The following is a 20610-nucleotide window of genomic DNA, read 5'->3' on the forward strand; positions in this document are numbered from 1 at the left end:
TCCTTCTGGAAGTATTACAAAGAACTGGTTACAATGTCAGTATTATTTCCATAAAAGAATCGAAGAATTGTCATAACAAAGGTTACGGTTTCATTCAAATAGCTGTTAAATGTTAAGTGGGGGACGAGTAATGTTTCATAAGCATATTTTTAGTTCATAAATTATGTAATTCATTCTGCAAAAATGAGTATAATTTTCTCTCAAAAAATGTCATTGGTTTCAATAGGGCACTCGTGCTCTGGCAGGGACTCACTTTTCGGCACGACACCTACTGTATACAGTTAGTGTCCCTATAGAAAAGCTGTATGTATGCAAGCAGTTTGCATTAGGGCAGAGTCCTCATTGTTGCCTTATCGTCATAGTGAATCATGTAATCCCTTTATTGACACGCCTTGTTATCACAGGTAAACATCACGGCCACTTGTATGGTTGCGTGCCAGTGTGCAGAATAAGCTACTTTTCCTCACAGTCTCTGAACCCCCATCTCTCACCTTGCTATGCAGTAGCTGGCAAGTCTTCTGTGAATGACTAACAAAGAATATTCTGTAGCCTATATAATACCGGATCATATTAGAGTACAGTACGTCCTATTACATGTCATTTTTCATAGCATACAGCATTTCCTTTCTATTGAGGGAAAAACACACTTAGTGCATGCTGTCATACAACACGACTAGACAAGCACATTAATTGCGACTTACATGTATGCCACTAACCCACAGTGTTGACTTGGTAGGTCCATATCCTGGAGAGGTGGGATCTATCTAAAGAGAAGGGTGTGTCCTAGTGTGTCTGAGTGTGGCGTGCTCTACTGTGCTTTCCTGGTCTGGGGAGTTTTCCACTTCAAGCCACGGTGCACTGGTGCCCCTCCTAAAGCTGGAACAAGCAGGCGATTGGATGATTCCTGGTCCACCCTGACAACTGACTCCTCTCCCCACACTCTTCAGACTGTAGGCCAGTGTTTCTAGCTTTTGCATTACTCACCTGGGAGGAGAACTGTAGCCTACTGGCATCAGGAGTGGTGAGTAAACCCTTTGAAAAACTCCATATAAATTAAGAAAAGGCATATCTTTGCAAGGATGATATGCATGATGTTTGGACTCGTCGTTTTTTGTATTGTTATACAATAGTAATTTTTGTGGTGGGTGTGGTGGTTCCTTGAGGGTTAACACGTTTCAGGAATGGTCACATTCAGCTAGCCTGATGAATCAGACGGAGATATTTCACTGCAGTGAAATTGAGCAGCAGAGGCACTATAGGTGGTGTCTACAGTTCAAATACACTGTAGTACATCATACCAGGGCTTGACACTGGCTCTTTCCAACTGTCCAAAAATGGATAAAACTTGACCGTGGCTAATGGTTTCAGTTTCACTACTAGCCACTTTGGCAGGTGACTTATTCTTGGTTATGACATATCTCAGTAGCATATCCTGTTTTTGCCCCTTCTGTTATTTAAGTTCATGAAAGATCATCATTCTGATTCTGTTTCTCTGATATACCGTAGGTAGTTTCATTTATCACACTATTATCATATCACTGATTGTTTTGTTTTATCACTACATTTTCGGAGCTTAGATGTGTCATGGTAAAGAAAATACACCTAAAAATATTGACAACAACACTGTGTCTAGTAGAAAGGCTGAATGGCTAGTGACTCTGCGAAACCATTAGCCACTGTAGCCAGTGAGCAAAAAGTTAATGTTTAGCCCTGCATCACACTAGTATCACTTCTTTACTCATAGTGGTGGCATTTGGTACAGTGTACTATATTTGCACTAGCTGCGTGGTACAGTTGTATTCAGTGGAGTGCAACATGGCATGGAAAATAAACCTGCTCTCAGCTGCCAGACGATGGGTCCAACTCTATATTAGGTCATCCCATCCTCTCCTTTTGCAAATGGCCTGTTGATGCAAAGCAAGACATCATTGGCAATAGAGGTTTTTTTGAATATCTTGCAAAAGCACAATTCAAAGGTAATTTTCTCATTTACAGTCGGGATGTTGAATGAGGAAAAGTGTCTCCAAAAGTTGCGCTGAGGCCTCAAGCAAAAGGAGAGGCAGAGTGTACTGCTTTGAAATGGACCCATGCTTTTCAACACATTCTGTAACATCCTGTCAAATAGCTACTTGTTATTGTTGGAAGCAAAGCAGTGGCCTGGTTAGTGATTTGGTGATAGAGGCTGGAATGCTGCTGGGTCTTGATTAGGGTCCTTGGGATCCAGATTCTTCTGTTCTGTAAATATCGTGGTCAGCATTCTATTGTTGTTGTAACTTTACAGTATTGACTCAAGTCAAAGTTCTTTGGAAAACATTCACATATTTTTGTATTGTCTTATTTGTTTGCATCAGAAGGTGAAATATGATGAAACCGAAACCCAGTAAGCAGTACTGTACTGCTTTTTGAGGGTCTCTATTTGCATTGTAGCAGATCATAATGGCATCCTATTTCCTGCGACGATGAAGGACATTTTACCACGCAACTTTATCCAATACAACTTTAAACTTCATACAACAAGTTTATCCTACATTGCCATGACATATCATATCATATTGTTATCATTGTGTCATTCATTTGTAATTTGTCACATTGCTGTTTCTTCGCACTTGCTCTCACCTCTACACAGCCAAAGAAAAGGAAAGGGAAGTGAGCTTCGCCACCCACAGACATCACCACCATCACCATCAGCACCATGGCGCGTGAAGAGGCCTACTTCAGACTCATGGGCGGCATCCAGCAGCTGGAGTTCAAGGAGGGCTGCGTGCCCAGTGACCTGGTGCTGATCGGAGACCACGCCTTCCCCCTGGCCATGAACCCCCGCGGACAGGTACTTATTTATATTGCATTACATTACATTACACTTAGTTGACGCTTTTATCCAGAGCAATTTACAGGTATTTAGGTATTTGTTACAGTCCCTGGAGCGATGTGGGGTTTGGTGCCTTGTTCAAGAGGCACTTCCGCCATGGATGAAGGTGCTGGCAAGGGTGGGATTTGGAGCTGCAACCCTCTGATCTAAAGACCAACACTCTATCCATTGAGCCATGGCTGCCCCCATTATATATATATTTTGTTTTGTGTTGGTTTTTTTATGCATATACTGTACTGTACATCCATACTGTACAACCCATTCCTTCTCCCACCCCATACCTCTGTAACTCACTCTATCTTCCCCTCTGTTCTGCTGGACATCTTTACTCTTCATGGAGCACCACGTGTGTGTGTGTGTGTGTGTGTGCGCGCGCGTGCTCGCATGTGGGCATGTGCGTGCATGTGTGTGTGTGTGCGCGCGCGCGTGCTCGCATGTGGGCATGTGCGTGCATGTGTGGCGTGTGCACGTGCATGCATGCGTGTGTGTGCAAAGAGTAATAGGTTGTTGTGTAGTTGGAGAATGTCTCTATGATTCATTTAATGTTGTTTACATTTTTCTTACTCTCAAAATAAATAAAATGAGTTACAAGAAAGGTGAAAAATGGATGATTCCTCTGGGATCTTGCAGGTCCTGATGGCTGCCTCCAGCTACGGGCAAGGCCGCATTGTGGCCCTCGGACACGAGAAGCACCTCACAGACTTCCCTGCCGTGGTGATGAACGCACTGAGGTACACACATACTCTAAGCATTTATATGACTAACCAGAGGTGTCAAAAAAGGAATGTCGTAATAAGAGCAACACCATATTACATAGCTGCTACACCACTTATTCAACACATCCACCACAAAATCAGGTGACTGTGTGTGTGTGTGTGTGTGTGTGTGTGTGTGTGTGTGTGTGTGTGTGTGTGTGTGTGTGTGTGTGTGTGTGTGTGTGTGTGTGTGTGTGTGTTCGCATGTGGACATGTGCGTGCATGTGTGCGCTTGCATGCATGCATGTGTGTGCAAAGAGTAATAGGTTGTGTAGTTGGAGAATGTCTCTGACACAGACAGAAGACACATGCTGAGGCTCTGGCCTGGTTCCTGCCCTGTGTGTGTGTGTGTGTGTGTGTGTGTGTGTGTGTGTGTGTGTGTGTGTGTGTGTGTGTGTGTGTGTGTGCGTGCGCGCACTTGCAGTTTTATTCTATTCTGTACTGTGATGTTAATATCCCCCTTCTTTTTTATATACTGGTATACGTTTCTCTAAATACTGTGTTATATGTACTTTGTAGTATCCCTCCCTAAATAGAGTGTTTTGAATCTCATTGTGAATCTGTAGTGTATCTTCAGATGTGGAAATATTCCTGTTTTTTTGGGGGAGTGTAAAGTGTTAATTGTACAGTACATGTGAATAGTGGCAATGAAAGACATTCTTCTCTTTTCTTTTCTTTTCTTTTCTTTTCTTTTCTTTTCTTTTCTTTTCTTTTCTTTTCTTTTCTTTTCTTGTCTTGTCTTGTCTTGTCTTGTCTTGTCTTGTCTTGTCTTGTCTTGTCTTGTCTTGTCTTGTCTTGTCTTGTCTTGTCTTGTCTTCTCTTCTCTTCTCTTCTCTTCTCTTCTCTTCTCTTCTCTTCTCTTCTCTTCTCTTCTCTTCTCTTCCAGGTGGCTGGTGGCGTCCCCCGACAGAAGTGAGGTGGGCGTCCACCCGTCTTGCAAGGCAGTGGCTGACAACCTGAGCTACTCTGGCGTCAAGGCCCGAATGTGCGAGGTGGTGGACGCGGGTCTCGGAGTGTACGTGACTGATGCGTACAGTGTGGCCACTCATGAGAAGGAGCTGGTGAGCTTCCTGAAGGTGCGTTCATGGCTTTATGGCTTTACACCATGTATTTTATGCATACTTTTTTAAGTGCACAAGTATTTATTTTTCTCTTCCTTTGGCTTTTATTAAAATAGCTATTTATACTTTAATTATGCACTATTTTTAAACATCTCTGTAGAGTAGGTAAAATGCATATTTGTAAGTTTTGTGTAAAGCCCCTAGAATTGCACTTGTATGAAAATGTGTTATATTCATACATGTGCCTTCCCTTCCCTCTCATTGCCTTCCCTTCCCTCTCACTGCCTTGCCTTGCCTCACCTTGCAATACCTTTCCTTGCCACTCATTGCCTCATCTTGCCTTTCCTCACATTGCCTTGCCTTGCCTTGCCTTGCCTTGCCTCACCTTTCCTTGCCTTGCCTTGCCTTGCCTCACCTTTCCTTGCCTCTCATTGCCTTGCCTTGCATTGCCTCTCATTGCGTTGCCTTGCCTTGCCTTGCCTCACCTTTCCTTGCCTCTCATTGCCTTGCCTCACCTTTCCTTGCCTCTCATTGCCTTGCCTTGCCTTGCCTTGCCTCACCTTTCCTTGCCTCTCATTGCCTTGCCTTGCCTTGCCTTGCCTCACCTTTCCTTGCCTCTCATTGCCTTGCCTTGCCTTGCCTTGCCTTGCCTTGCCTCTCATTGCCTTGCCTTGCCTTGCCTTGCCTTGCCTTTCCTTGCCTTGCCTTGCCTCTCATTGCCTTGCCTTGCCTTGCAGGGTGGGGGAGGGCTGCTGGTGGCTGGCCAGGCCTGGAGCTGGGCGGAGAAGAACCCCGGCGAGAACTCCATGCTCGGTTTCCCCGGCAACAAGGTGTGCAGCGTGGCCGGGATCTACTTCTCGGAACACTACGGGGAGGTCGGGACGTTCCCCGTGCCCCACCAGATCCCCTCCAGCTGGCTGGCTGTTTCGTAAGTGTCAAATATGTACAGGACACATAATGCTACATTCACACTGCAAGCATGGGGCGTAAGAGAAATGTGTCCGAATGTATCCGTGGTCAGTCTGAAATGGTTAGACTACATGAAAGCAGACAACTGTAGCCCTTGCACGCCATAGTGCGGTGTCAGCGCGGCACACGGATGGGCCCACTACCGAGAGCCCGGACAAGTGTGCGTTGCCACGTAGAACTCGAATCTGCTCTCTGCAGCAGCGTGCATGGACTGGCGGGCTACAAATCTGGTCCTAGTGAAACGAATGGGCCAAAACATAGGACTGTACCGTAAAACGTAAAGGACAACTGGACAGCCCGAGAACCTACCCCCATCCCCGCCCCCGTGCACGTGAACCTTGTATGTGAATGTACCGTAATGTGGTAATATTTTACTTGACGCCGCCATCAGATGTATGACATGATTGTGTCATAACAGTATTGTAAATTAGTCATGAGTGATCAGCACTATCTCATTGTGATGAGCATTTTTGACTGTTGTCATTAAGTGACATTCAGTGATGGTAAAGACAGCCCAAACAATTTGACATCAATTGACATCACCATAAAATGTTTATGACATTGACATTATGTTTATGACTCGCCCATGAATGTGTCCTGGCACTGTTTATGACACTGTCATGGCACTGTTCAATTGGTGGCAGGGTTTGTACTGAACTCTCTGAACCTGGAACTGATACCTCAGAGAACAGCTTTATAATCGTGTTGTACTCATTTGCTGCATCTATCTTTGTTGGGTTTTTTTCAGAATTGGAAAAGATTTCAAGGACGACTTTGAGTTCCTGCTGAAGGGCGTGTCGGAGTTCGACATTCAGGGTGGCGCGGTGGCCTCAGAGGTGCTCATTACATTACACTACATTACACTACATTACACCACACTACACTACATTACATTACACTACACTACATTACATTACACCACTACACTACATTACACCACTACAATACGCTACATTACACTACACTACATTACATTACATTACATTGCACTACTCCACTATGCTACATTACATTACACAACAGTACATTACGCTACACTACACTACACTACATTACACTAAATGACTATATTACATTACACTACACTACGTTACACTTAACGGACACTTTTATCCAAAGCGACTTACAGTTATTTCCAGGGTATCGAATACATACAGTCCCTGGAGCAGTATGGGGGTTAGGAGGGGATTGGTAAAGGTGGGGATTGAACCTATAACCCTTTGATCTAACTCCCTAACCGTTACACCACGGCTGCCTGCAGGTGCTGGTGCACGGCCCCCTCTCCTTCCCCATCGGGGTGACGCCGGACGGCCGAGCCTTCATCGCCGGGGCGTACTACGGGCAGGGCCGCGTCATCGTGACCACGCACGAGGGCTTCTTGGGACGCGACTCGCTCTCGCCCTTCTTCGCCAACGCCCTGCGCTGGCTGGACGAGGGCCGCGGTGGCACGGTGGGCGTGGAGCCACGCCTCAAGAACACCGTGCCCTCCCTCTCCAAGTCAGGCCTGAAGTGCCAGGTGTGTTTGCTGTGTACTTGTAATGAAATATACAAAGAGTTCAGATGCAACGTCCTGTAGCCCCATATTGCAAGCCGTTCCAACAGTGCAGCTAAATTTTAAAAAGCAGCCTATCTTCTCTTGTGATCTTGACTCGCTGTATTTGATAACATTTAAGTGGCTTTTTGATCGAGATTACTTGTGTGGAAATACAATTCACAGAAGCAGAGAGTGGAACTCGCACACCAGCAGCCAATGTAATAATTGGTTTACTGCTTTACATAAGTAGGCCTAGGTGATAAAAGTGCTACCCAAAAGTGTGTTCTGTGGATTATTGCTTTGGAACCAACGCACCCACAAGGACTGGAGTTACTGGCGCAACACCCCTCTGTCTTTTGGCGGAAATACAATTTCACCTTTTTTTAATTATTATTATTCATTTGATCTCTTTGATTTTTATCACTTTTTAATGTATTTTGTCTTCCTATTTTTCTATTTAATTCTATTTATTGACTCAGAGGGCCTGCACAAGAGTTCCTATGTGCTTGGACTACTAGTTTATGCACAAATGGCAAATAAAGTACTTTGAACTTTTTTTTTAAACTTTGAAATACAATTAAAAATTCATTTTTACAGATTTTCGTAATGACTTTTAGGGGCGTTTGGCTCTAAACTCTTCGTATAATAAAGGGACCAGAGAGATGGACATACGTAGATTCACTATATTTACTGGGAGAATCTGAATTGTCTGTTTAATGCATGCATGATACATTTCAAACCATTATGTACTGTATGCATTACTACACAAGGTGACAGACTTCAAGGAGGACCTGAGCGTGTACGTGTGCACGTCGTACAGCGACGCCCGCTGCCAGGACATCCAGGACTTTGTGGCGGAGGGCGGCGGGCTGCTGATCGGCGGGCACGCCTGGTACTGGGCGCAGTCACACAGCGGGCAGAACGCCATGACCGGTTACCCTGGCAACCACATCCTCAACAAGATGGGGCTCTGCATTCTGGGCGATACACTGAAAGCGGGGCTCTACAAGGCAAATATATGACTATATTATATATTATATAACAAAGGAGATACGCACTCTGCGCTTCTAAATTAACAATCCGGTGCAACCAGAGCAGGACCAAAACATAGGCAAAAAGGGAAATAAATCTGGTGCCACACGGATGTCTATTTTCTGTAATTTATTTTTTAGTGCAGTGAGACTAACGTTAGTCTCACTGCACTAAAAAATAAATTACAGAAAATAGACATCCGTGTGGCACCAGATTTATTTCCCTTTTTGCTTATATATTATATATTGCATAATACACATATATCGTAGATATGCTTGAGCAATATCATCTTAAAAGATGTCTTCAGAATCTCCTCTACTGGTTGTGCCAAGGGTCAAATCTAGACAGGGTGAAATGGCTTATTAGTCATTATGCTGCAAAATGCTGGAACCAGCTTCCTGTCCAAATTAGACCTGACCCAGTATCTTGATTTAAAAAGAAATTGAAAACAGCTTCATCTGCCTTTGGTGATGACTAATTATCTACTATACACAATACACAATATAGTTTTTTCTTGTCTTTTCTCTTTCTCTAATCTTTAGCACATTGAATGACAAATTAGCCAATGTATGATAATGTGCCATAAAGTATAAGAGTGATTCTACGATTCCCCTACGCTTTTAAGTCCGTGGATTTTATTTGCCAATTCCACTAACTATTAACTGCATCCAATGATGTTTTGGACATTAGAAAACATTTATCTTTCATATAATACAGAAAGTGTAGACATGGCATTATTTCCCTCAGCAAGAATGAATATTTAATACAGGTTTTGGGCGTTTTCATGCCGTCCTGTTTTCCAAATGTCAGATTCAGTCTTCATATTAGCATGTAAAGAAACTTGTTTTGCCCAAGACGATTGCAAATGTTGATTCACAGTAGTCATCACAATATGACAAAACTGTCAGAAAGACCACTGTCCTTTCCATTATGCATGAAATTTGCCATTTTGTGTGTGTCCACGAAAACTGTGTTAACCGTGTCACGGTCTGAAACCCCCTCCATAAATCAGTAATGGTTTGGCCTTAGGCCATACGAATAACATCACGTGATGTCATAACCTCTTTGGCAGGATATGGGAAGACTTTTTGGTAAGTTTTGAGCTCCATCCTTCCATAATTTAATCCATTCTTTTTCATGTTCTCATAGCGGGAAAATTGCCTGTCAACTGTGTTATCAACATATTCATAAGAATCTGAATTACAAATCACATGTAGAAAAACACAGACAAAGCATACAGATACATGAATTGATTAAGGTGTTGTGGTGGAACTTCTGAGGTCCTCAGTTAGCACAACACCATAAAAATGACTGAAATGTCAACGGTGTTACCGTCAATGGTGTTACAATTAGCCAATTATGACAGTCAGGGTTGCCAGATGAGGGTGATGATTTCCAGCCCAAAACATTTTCAAAACCCGCCTAGAAGCACAAAATCCCACCCAATTCTATTGATTTCTATGGCAAAAAGTGGGCGGGTTTTTCTGATGAATGCCATTTTTACCCGCACACGGCCATCCTAAGCAGCCCAATTGGACGGGAACCAGCCCAATCTGGCAACACTGATGACACTGGAGGAGTATGTTTTTGCCAATTTATCTCCATATTGACAGACAAACAAACAAAATAATTTGTTTTCTAGGGAGATGGGTTCGTCTGCTCTGTTTTTTTTTTCCTAAAAAAGTGCCGACTTATTCCCCTGCACTGTTGACCGTAACACAGTTGAGTAACACGGTTGACTGTTTTGAAAGTGTTTTTCAGCTATTGATCCCTTATGTGTTGGAAAAATCCTATGAACAGACACTAGGGATTATCTCTGGAGAAGGAAGTCTTGTGTAAGGAGGGTGACTAAATTCAAATCAGATGTTACAGGGATTTATAATGAAAAATGTGTCAGTCTGTATCACAGTGCACTCTAAAATTCCTACTTATGACGCTCAACAATCACATTTTCTATATCAGTTGCACAGATTAATGACAACATTATTGCTTAGGGACATAAGCACTTTCAAACGTACAGTATGTTGTTTCAACTCTGTAGTATTTTTATATAGGCTATGTTTGAAATGACATAGTATTTGTCCATAACTCTGTTGACAAAATAATCAAGCAAATGTTCGCTTTCATTAGAGTATTCATCAAATGATTTAAGATTAAGCTTGGCAATTTGCTTGTTTGGAAACTTAAATATATACACTATTTAAACATCTAGGTCATTTAGTTGAAAAAAATACTGATAATTGACATTTTGCTTTTGCCAAAAGCGTAGGGGAATCGTAGAATCACTCATAAGTAATTTTTCATTGATTGACTGATTTTGATTGAAGGTGCCCGACCTGGAGAAGGCCTGCTCCGAGGCCTACCACTTCCGGGGCCTGCTCCGGCGCTTCGCCAGCCACGTGACGGAGGGCAAGAGCCTGACACAGCACGAGCAGGGCTGCCTGAAGAAGCTGGGCAGCGACTGCGGCCACTACCTGGCCATGGAGAACCACGGCTGTGCCGCCTACACCTCCATGGTGACCATGCTGACGGACATGGTGAAGCAGGCCGGCGTGCCCCAGGTGTGCCACAAATGCCCGGTCAAGAGCGCCAAGGACCACCTGCTGCTCAATGTGGGCTCGCAGGTCTACAAGGTGAGACAGGAGAGAATATAATACCACAAGTGATGCACAGCAGGTGTACGAGGTGAAATAGGAGATTTCTATACCTGTACAAGGTGAGACAGGAGCATGCTATACCACAAGTGACACACAGCAGGTGAGAAAGGAGAGAATATTATAGCCAAGTGACCCACAGTAGGAGACAGACAGGAGTATTCTATACCTGTACCAGATGAGAGAGGAGAGAATGCTGCACCTGTACAAGTTGAGAGAGGAGTGTTCTATACCTGTACCAGGTGAGAGAGGAGAGAATACTGTGCTACTCAACATAAGGTCACAGGTGTACAAGGTGAGAAAGGAGAGAACACCTTTAAAAGGTGAGAGAGGAGAGAATACTGCGCTGCTGCCCAACATAAGGTCAAAGGTGTACAAGGTGAGAGAGTAGAGAGTATTACTGTATATGTACCTGACTACTGCAAGTGTACTACGTATACTGTATATTTATATGGCTCTGTTCGAATCCAGCCTGAGGTCATTTCCTGATCCTTCCCCATTTCCTGTCACTCTCCTTTCTGTCCTATCAAAATAAAAGACATTATAAAGTGCAAAAACAAGTAATACATAAATGTTGTTATTGTTGTTGATGTTGTTATTATGAAGGTGTGCAAGGACCCTGATGCCCTGCTGCCCTTCATCATCAAAGAGCAGCCGTCTCTGCCAGTTGTGTACAACACCAAAGTGCCCATCAGTGTAAACGCTGCAGGTTAGTCCATTAAGGAATCGAGATTACAAGGATAGAACAGAAGGATGGATAATTGGGCACATACATAGTGGGTGGATTCCAATATGCTGACTTCCGTCCTCCCTTGCTCACTTGCCTGCTTGTGACCTCATGATGACGTCACCGAAGACAGAAAATTAATTCAATGTTTTGCAAAAGCACACTTCTAATGTTATTTCCTCATTTGCAATCGGGATGGTGAATGAAGAACAGTTACTCAACAGTTGTTGTGGCTAGGCTGACAGCGGGGAAACTTTATTGTTTTCTCCACGGAGGCGGGGCATCAGCAAAATGCGAGGTCACAAGCATAAGTGGAGGACGGAAGTCTGCATATTGGAAAGCACACAGAGTCGCATGCAGTGGAATGCTAACCTGATTATCATCGACTTTCAAATCTCTTTGAGACTTGGTCTGACCAAGAGCATAACAATTAACATTTCCAAATGGCATAGTGGACCCGTCTCCCTTGGTTTGTTAATGGTTGCATTCTTTCTGACAAAGTGGGAGGAGTTCCCGATTTGTATTGCTCTTGCCCTGACTAGAAGCAACGCTGAAGGTGTTGCTATTGATATGCTGACATACACGGACTGCAAAACAGTGAGTAGTGGCAGAAAAGTGAAGTTAATGACAATATGATGATATATGACATATGATAATATGCTACCATACTCACGGTTTGCTTCAAAAATACTACACCATCCATCCAAAATACTACATCACTAAAATGTCGACTCTGTGAGTAAAACATTATCATCATACTGGTTTTGTTAGTGTATATAATCCCATGTATTTGTGGTAATGTATTTATATAAAGCTTAAACAGAGATGACTCCTTTGTGTGTGCGTGGCTTTGGGTGTGTTTGCATTACTTTGGGTGTGTGCGTAACTTTTTGTGTGTGCATTGTCTTTGTGTGCCTGGTGCGTGAGTGGCTTTGGGTGTGTGTGATTGTTCTTTATTGTGAGTGGTTTTGTGTGTGTGTGTGTGTGTGTGTGTGTGTGTGTGTGTGTGTGTGTGTGTGTGTGTGTGTGTGTGTGTGTGTGTGTGTGTGTGTGTGTGTTTGTGCACACACACGTGAATGCCTGCTTATATCTTTATACTTATTAGTGTGCACACATGCATGTGTATCTTTTATATGTGTGGGCTTGTGTGTGTGTGTGTGTGTTTCAGGAGGCCAGGAGTGGGTGAGCACGGGTCTCTACCTCTGCCCAGGAATGAGGACGTACATGTCAATGCCACCAGAGATCGTAGGCAAGGGCTGGAAGGTAAGGAGGACACCAAGCTCTCTCTCTGTCTCGCTCTCTCGCTTCACTTGTGACACTCTGTGACAATGTGATGTACAGTATGACAATGTGGAAAAAGGTTTGAAGGTGGGGTCACCAGCCACACTTTGAGTGACAAGTGACAGTGTGGGAATGAGGCAAAGTACCACATAGTGGTTGGTTGTAGTCATATTGTTATTGCTTTGGACCTGCATGGTGGCTATGCCAACACAGATCATTGGGAAAGGTGGGGTCACATATGACACTTTTGTAACATAAATGTCAAGTGACGACGGGATGGGTGACAATATGGAAATTACGCAAAAAGTTATACTCTGATTAGTTGTTGTGTGATATTTGGTAGTTTTTTTTAATACCATACTGTGTGTAGCTACGGTATGGGACATGGGATTTTGTGTCATGTTTGGGACGAACAGATTCGCTGTAGTTATATAGAATCGTTGGTTAAGAATGCAAACCTTTTCTGGTCTCCTGTTATTGCAGATTGAAAAGGGAAGATTTTAGGTGAAAGGTAGTCATGAGTGAGTCACATTGTTGTTAGCGCACATCTTTTGTTGTCTTGTCTTTTGTCATTCGTAGCTATGCAGCACTGCCAGTCAGGTTTTGTAAGAATGCAAACCTACTTAGATTCTGAACATGGAACACAAATAAAAGACTTGTCAGTGCTTAAGAATTCACTACTATAAATAATTTACTATTTACTACTAAGTATACTACTAATGTTTTTTTTTTAACAATACTAAAAACTTACTAATGATGTTGATTGGCATTCATTGATCTATTCACACCAAACGGTTTTCCTTGTATCATTTGATTGGCAGAGGAGATTATCAAAACCATGCAATATAATCTTTTATTTTGATGGGGAGAAGTCCTCCCAATATCACATCATATGATACAATCGGAGTACCGGGAATTAAGTTAGGGCCATGGAACATATAAATAGAGTAGAGTAGAGTAGAGGTCCTTTATTGATTTAGAGGGAAATTGTTGCATTGTTGTATTGTTTTGTTATGACCATTAAAACCGCCTACTCAACCATCGCGGCCGCTAACAGCAGTCACTTGGCCCAGGACAAAATCGCCTTTCAATGCATTCAATGTATCATTTCAATAAAGACGCTTTTGCACACCTCTGTAGTTGGGCAGGTGCGTAGGATGTTATCCCAGCCAGGTTGGGATAAGGTTGTTCACCTTTACCTGATGAAGGTCGGATGACCGAAACGTTGTATTAAAGTTTGTTGGTGGAATGGACAGTGTGCGGGATTTCTTTTCACTTCAATGCATTCAATGTACTAAGGACTCTATTCTGGGCCCCACCACCAATCTCTCCCTGGGCCTGGGACAACTAATGCATTGCCCTGATCATCAAACATTTCACATTGCTCCCCCAGGTTCAGATTGGCTGTCAGACCGATTACATAGGGAATTCCAATGAGCTGAAGCGAGCGCCGAGGGTGTGCGAGTGCTTCCCCGTGGACAAGGAGATGGTGCTGGTGAACAACCTGTGGGGGGGGCTGGTCTACCTCATCGCCCCCGGCAAGAGCAAGGTGGAAGCCGCCGAGGTGGTGGTGCAGATCGCAGTCCAGGCACCTTACTACAAGTCTGGTGAGCACAAGGATGACATGTGATATGTTTTATTTTATTTATTTATAAGGATAGCCCTTTGAGATTTCATTTTTGTAATGTCCTTTGATTCTAATTATTAAATGTTTTCTTTCTTTCTTTCTTGTTTTCTTTATTCCTTTACTTTTATTTTTTCGTGAAGCACATTGAACTGCATTGGTGTATGAAATGTGCTATGGTGGAGGACTGGGATTAATACATTTTATTCTGCTCTACTCTACTCTCCTCTACCATACTCTACACTTCTCTCTCTTTTTCTCTCTCTCTCTCTCTCTCTCTCTCTCTCTCTCTCTCTCTCTCTCTCTCTCTCTCTCTCTCTCTCTCTTTTCTGTCCTGCTGGCCTGCAGGGGTGACAACGGTGGAGGACTGGGTGCAGCGTGTCCGTCAGGCCCCCGCCCCCTGGGCGGAGCTGGAGTTTGAGAACATCATCCTGACGCTGCACTCGGAGTTCATCCGCAAGCTGGACCGCCCGGACGAGGTGGCCGCGCTGTGGGACGGCATCATGAAGGGCATCGCTGACCTCGCCGCCAAACCACACAAGTTCCCGCGCAAGGAGCGCTTCGTGGCCGACGTACAGATCTCTCACGGTCAGTTAACCCAGAGGTGACCAGGATGCACTTTGTAGGCCAGGGGTGAGGAAGCTTTTTCATTCGAGGGGCCACTAAAAATGTTATTTTATAGTCCTCCAAGCGCTGTACTATGTACGCAAGCCAGGATTTCCCTCTGAACTTAAGGCCTATGTTGAAGGCGGCCACCTTCAAAAAAAGTCCCCACCTTATCAGGTCCCCTGAAAAGATAACTTGATTCTACTGCAAATGTAATTTCTAAGAGTGCTTTACAAAACATGTCATGTTCATGTCGTGACAAAGCACTCCCAGCATATAAGTAAGTGCACACTGCACATAACAAAATTGCATTTTTGCCTCACCTGTGCATGGGGGCAGCCCCCAATGGCGCCCAAGGGAGCAGTGCGGCGGGACAGTATCATGTCCAATGTCAGACTGGCAACCCTTGGGCTACAAGTCTGATGCCCTAACCGCTTACCCATAACTGAATAATTATATGACATGAATAATGTGTGTCATTACGTCAGTGGTATGCTGTAATAGTCATTGAAAAGACTTTCTTACCATAGTACTTGATTGCTGCGACATTACACAGTGTCTTTAGTTAGTTATACATTACCACTTGGTCATTGCCATGTCTTTAATTGGATATTACACAAGTACAATCATGCATACTACTTATTTAGCATGATATCAGAGCCGTTCTCTATGAACGGCTCCACGTGATATGAACACATACTGCCCTCTACTGTTAAAAGTAATGCACTGCAGACATCGATGTCAACACAATGGCCTTCTTTGGAATCGAGTTATTTTCTCTGAGGTGTACGTTGGAACCTTATTTCTGTACATGAAAATCAAGCAGGCTGCTCCATTATTATGCTGAGAGTGATTAGCTATTTCTGGCCTGTGGTGCGCCAATAACTAAACTATTGCACAGACCTAATGAATGGCCAAATTTGATTTTTCATCCAAATCACAAATTTTGTGTTACTTGTGTTATGCTACTTCTGCACCATACATTTTATTACAAATCCTAGTTTCCTGCCCCTGCCGTGGACAACCGGTAGGGCACTCGCCTGCCATGCGGCTGACCCAGGTTCGATTCCCGGTCCGGGTCCTTTGCCGACCCCTCCCCATCTCTCTCCCAATTCACTTCCTGTCCACCTCTCACACTCTCCTGTCAAATAAAGTCGTAAAAGACCAAAAAAAAGAATCTAAAAAAACAAAAAACAAAACAAAAACAAATCCTAGTTTCCTAATGAATGGCAGTGGAAAGAGTATGAGCCAAGCTTTGTAAACTGAATTATTGAGAAGAGTGGACGAATCATTGATGAGAGGCATTTGGTGGCTATTGACCCAAATTACCCTGTGCTTCTTCATCGGTAAACCCCCTATAACCTGAAATCTCACCCTCAACTCATGTGAAAACTTGAGAACCCTGTATGTGACAAATAAATGGCATCTCATTACTCTTATCAATAATATCAATCTTGTTGGTCCCAAAGGCCACATGCGCACAGTTCCATTTCACAGAGACTGTGAGTTTGAGTATGTGAGAAATAAGTTTTACTGTATTTCTTTCATCTTTTTTTAAAAAGATTTTTTTTGTCTTTTACAATTTTATTGACAGGACAGTTTGAGAGGTGGACAGGAAGCGAATGGGGAGAGAGATGGGGAGGGGTCGGCAAATGACCCGGGCCAGGAATCGAACCCGGTAGACGAGTGCCCTACCGGTTGGCCATGGCAGGGCCGTATTTATTTAATCTTAACAGATCAATCTTGTTTGTTCTGCAGGCTTCATGCATGCAGGCTACCCGGTGATGATGCACAGCTCGTCAGCGGCGGGCCTGGTCAACCCCAAGTCGGCGCGCACGTCCGGCCTGTGGGGCGCCGTCCACGAGCTGGGCCACAACCAGCAGCGCGGCGTCTGGGAGTTCCCCCCGCACACCACCGAGTGCACCTGCAACCTCTGGTCCGTCTATGTGCATGAGAACGTGCTGGGATTGGACCGCTCCAAGGCGCACCCCAACATGACCAAGGAGAAGAGGCAGGGCCGCGCGCGAGACTATGCCAAGGGAGGCCGGCAGCTGGGCAAGTGGTCCGTCTGGACGGCACTGGAGACCTACATGCAGGTGAAGTTAGCAAGCAGCGTCTTTCCTAATAATGTCACAAATACTTTGTACATGAAAGTAAAATGCAGCACTTTTCAGAAGACATGATTAAGGCTTTAATCGTTCCGTTGTATGACAACAACTGCACTCTCTAATCTGAAAGCCTACATTTTAATACATTATGAAATGATATTATGTGAAATGAAATGAATTAATATCAAATAAAAACGATAATGGATAATTTTCAATGCTCTATTTACCTTTATTTTAAATTTCCCTCACCAGCTCCAAGACACGTTTGGCTGGGACGCGTTCAAGCAGGTGTTCAAGGAGTACCACAGCATGACGGGGGTCCCTAACAACAACAAGGGCAAGATGAACACGTACGCGGAGACCTTCTCCAAGGTGGTCAACAAGAACCTGGCTCCCTTCTTCAAGGCCTGGGGGTGGCCCATAGAGCCCAGCACGGAACAGAAGCTGGCCAGCCTGCCGGCCTGGAGTGACCACCCCATGGCCCAGTACGCATGAACAGTGCATGAAGAACAACAGGCAGCGTAACAGTGCTGGGTGGGTTGGGGTATGCTATTCCATGTACAGTAATTTTTTTTAGGGACCAGCCCATATACATTGGCAGGGAAGTGTATGAAGTAGAAGTAAAAGTACTCTTACTGTTGAAATTACAACACCACACTGTAAAACATTGCAGCCAGTTAAATGTAAAAAGTAAGTTGCCCTGCTGCCTTAAGTTTGCAAGTTAACTCAGAGACGATCTACTGTAAATGCAGAATAGAGAATCTTCGGTTAACTCAGATTGAGGTTTATAGCCTCAAGTTGAGTTAACTTACAAACTGAAGGCAGCAGGGCAACTTACCTTTTTACGTTTAACTGGCTGCAATGTTTTACAGTGTAGAACATGATCTTACAAAACTTCTGTTTATGCAGCAGTTATTGCAATGTACCTAAGAAGGTCGATACACTGAAAGAGTACTTCTTCTTTAACTTTGTATATCTCTGAGTGTAAGTTAGGTCAAAGTGATGGGCAACCTGGAGTCACACCTGAACTTCCTCTTTCTTGAGTTTACATTATTAGAGCATGCCTGTTTGTAAAAATGGATTGTATAATTTGATTGTATTGAGTGATTGTATAATACAGATTGACGAATCTATAAAATATATTTAGCACTTTGGTTATTGACATTATGTGGATGAATTGAGAATGGTGAAATATCATATTTATAAAATTATATATATATTTAATATATATATAGTTTGTGCCTTGAGTAGACATAGACATTGCACTAAATTGGAACATGGTTTTGGTTATTATGGGGTCACATGACCCTGATGTCACTATATAGGTTTGTCTAGAGAGACTAAGCCCTGATGAAGACCTGCATGGTGGAAACATGTCTGCTCTTTTAATCATGATTTAGCCATAAGTTAATGAAGCCCATATAATTCCCTTCTTTCTTTGTTTACTTGGAGTTGCCTGGATTTACCTTTTTTGCTGAATTTAACTGACCCCCTTCACCCAATGTATTTGTGAGGAAACTGCTACTGTTTGAGCTACCAGCCATCTTTTGTAAAAAGTTGTTTTTGGTTGTTTGATTGAAACTTGGGCCTTTGGCAATATTGAACTGAATTGTAGGGAGGTGCACAACGGCATGACTATCAATACTATGCACTGTTACACATTTCATGCTGCACCTGATGTGACACTATGATTCCTAAGAGACCTTCTGCCTTCTACAGAATCTCTGCCTTTTCATACGATCTGTTATGCTGATTATGTTATGTTTCTTATCACATCTTGTATTTGTTTACTGCTTTGGGCGAGACTGTCGAAAATAATTACAATAAAATCATAATTTAATTGAAATTGTCCTAATGTAGTGTTTTATTTCATCATGATCATCATCATGTATTTAGATAAGGGAAGTTTTACTTTGCATCACAATTCAAAGGTTGTGTAGTATACTGTATCAAACCATGACTTCTTGGACTAATTGAGGAGCGAGTGGGACTCCTGGCCCCAGGGCCCTTGGTAGGCCAAATGGTGGGCCCTGTCACTCATGTGTTTTGTCATGGGGCCCTGTGTACAATAGTTGTGCCACTGCTTGGTCTGCTGACTCTACTACCTTAACAGCACAGAACAGCAGGGCACGTGGCTACCATGAAACAACCCCTTGCTCCCAAGAGGCTTTGCGGAAGAAAGTGAGCGTGCTCCTGGAGACGTGAGTGGAGATGAATGGCTGCATTATACCGGAGTGGGGCCGTATAGCCACTGCTCCAACCGGGCCATTCCCTCGACAGCTGCGGAACCCACCACCACATTCCTAAGAGAGAACCCAGTGAAACTCACTCATTCATGACAGAGAGAAGTGCAGGGGGGTGGGGGGCAGATTACTGGAGCAGGAACCAGGGCTGGACTAGGACCTCAAACAGAACTGGGCATTTTTGGCATAGACCAGCCCTTCACCCCATCCCTTTCAGATGATTTTTGTCCTGGGCCCTGGCTCCATGCTCCTGACTACCTATATTAGCCGTTTCGTTGTGTCATGAGTACCCCTAACTCAGTTATAGAGCATATACAACTTTCTGTATCCCAATGTCACTATGCTCCATATACATTGTTAAAATTACATTTTTCCACCCCTACAGTGTACAGGTACCCCTGGTTAGTAAACACTGATTTATATACCAGGGTATATGTATCCATCAGGAACTGCTACTGGATCACCAGAGGGGGATGGAATTCTGTGCCAGCTGATGATTGTAATCGAGAAATATAAATAAAATGGGAAAAATGTATAGGGCCTATCAAAAGATATAAGTTTGTGCTATTTTGCTGTTTGTTTTTCAATCTCTTTATCAGCCCTTACCAGAACATCAGCACATGAAGCTGCTGCATTGTTACTGTATGGTTGCTGTGATCCTCCCAGGAATCATAAAGCTGCGTCCAATGTGATTCAGTGGGGGCATAGGCACACACATCTCCCATCCATCATCCTTGTTGTTCTCATGTTTATAATACCTTCTGGGAGAGCACAGGCACAGCAGAGGCTGGAGGAACCCACCCCACCCCCATCTCTCTCAAAGACCAATGACTGAATTTGCAACAAAACTAATACCAATGAAACAATATAGCTTTAAAAGCAACTAAGAATATGTAGTACTGTATATTGAAAGGCAACCGTAAATACGCATTTGAATAGTCTAATAAACTATTATTTATTCTCTCAAAGTGACTACATTTCAAAACAAAAGCACTGTAATTCCAATGAAACAATGTAGCTTTGAAATCAACTAAGAATATGTGTATTGAAAAGCAAACATTGATGTCCATTTGGATATAGACAGATGATTCGACTGTATCATTTATTTCACATATTTCTAAATATAGCTCTACTGTAAGTGATTGGT

At 43.5% G+C, this 20610-nt stretch overlaps 1 protein-coding gene across 1 annotated transcript; it reads left to right on the forward strand.

Moving 5' to 3' along the window:
- The first annotated feature begins 715 nt into the window (after window positions 1-715).
- LOC134454110 (TRPM8 channel-associated factor homolog) lies at window positions 716-19066 on the forward strand. The gene is made up of 15 exons (XM_063204902.1): window positions 716-1021; window positions 2627-2827; window positions 3500-3600; window positions 4511-4700; window positions 5423-5613; window positions 6403-6490; window positions 6916-7170; window positions 7959-8198; window positions 10548-10853; window positions 11481-11583; window positions 12770-12864; window positions 14276-14489; window positions 14855-15094; window positions 16871-17208; window positions 17473-19066. The coding sequence occupies exons 2-15, from the start codon at window positions 2693-2695 to the stop codon at window positions 17713-17715; spliced, it is 2739 nt and encodes a 912-aa protein (XP_063060972.1). The 5' UTR covers window positions 716-1021; window positions 2627-2692; the 3' UTR covers window positions 17716-19066.
- The last annotated feature ends 1544 nt before the right edge of the window (window positions 19067-20610 follow it).

This window comes from Engraulis encrasicolus, chromosome 8 (assembly GCF_034702125.1).
Source record: "Engraulis encrasicolus isolate BLACKSEA-1 chromosome 8, IST_EnEncr_1.0, whole genome shotgun sequence".
Taxonomy (NCBI): Eukaryota; Metazoa; Chordata; class Actinopteri; order Clupeiformes; family Engraulidae; genus Engraulis; species Engraulis encrasicolus.

Coding starts and splice junctions, on each gene's coding strand:
- LOC134454110 (XM_063204902.1), top strand. CDS start 2,693: ATGGCGCGTGAAGAGGCCTACTTCAGACTCATGGGCGGCATCCAGCAG. Junction 10,854..11,480: donor TGGGCTCGCAGGTCTACAAG/GTGAGACAGGAG, acceptor GTTATTATGAAG/GTGTGCAAGGACCCTGATGC. Junction 11,584..12,769: donor CATCAGTGTAAACGCTGCAG/GTTAGTCCATTA, acceptor TGTGTGTTTCAG/GAGGCCAGGAGTGGGTGAGC.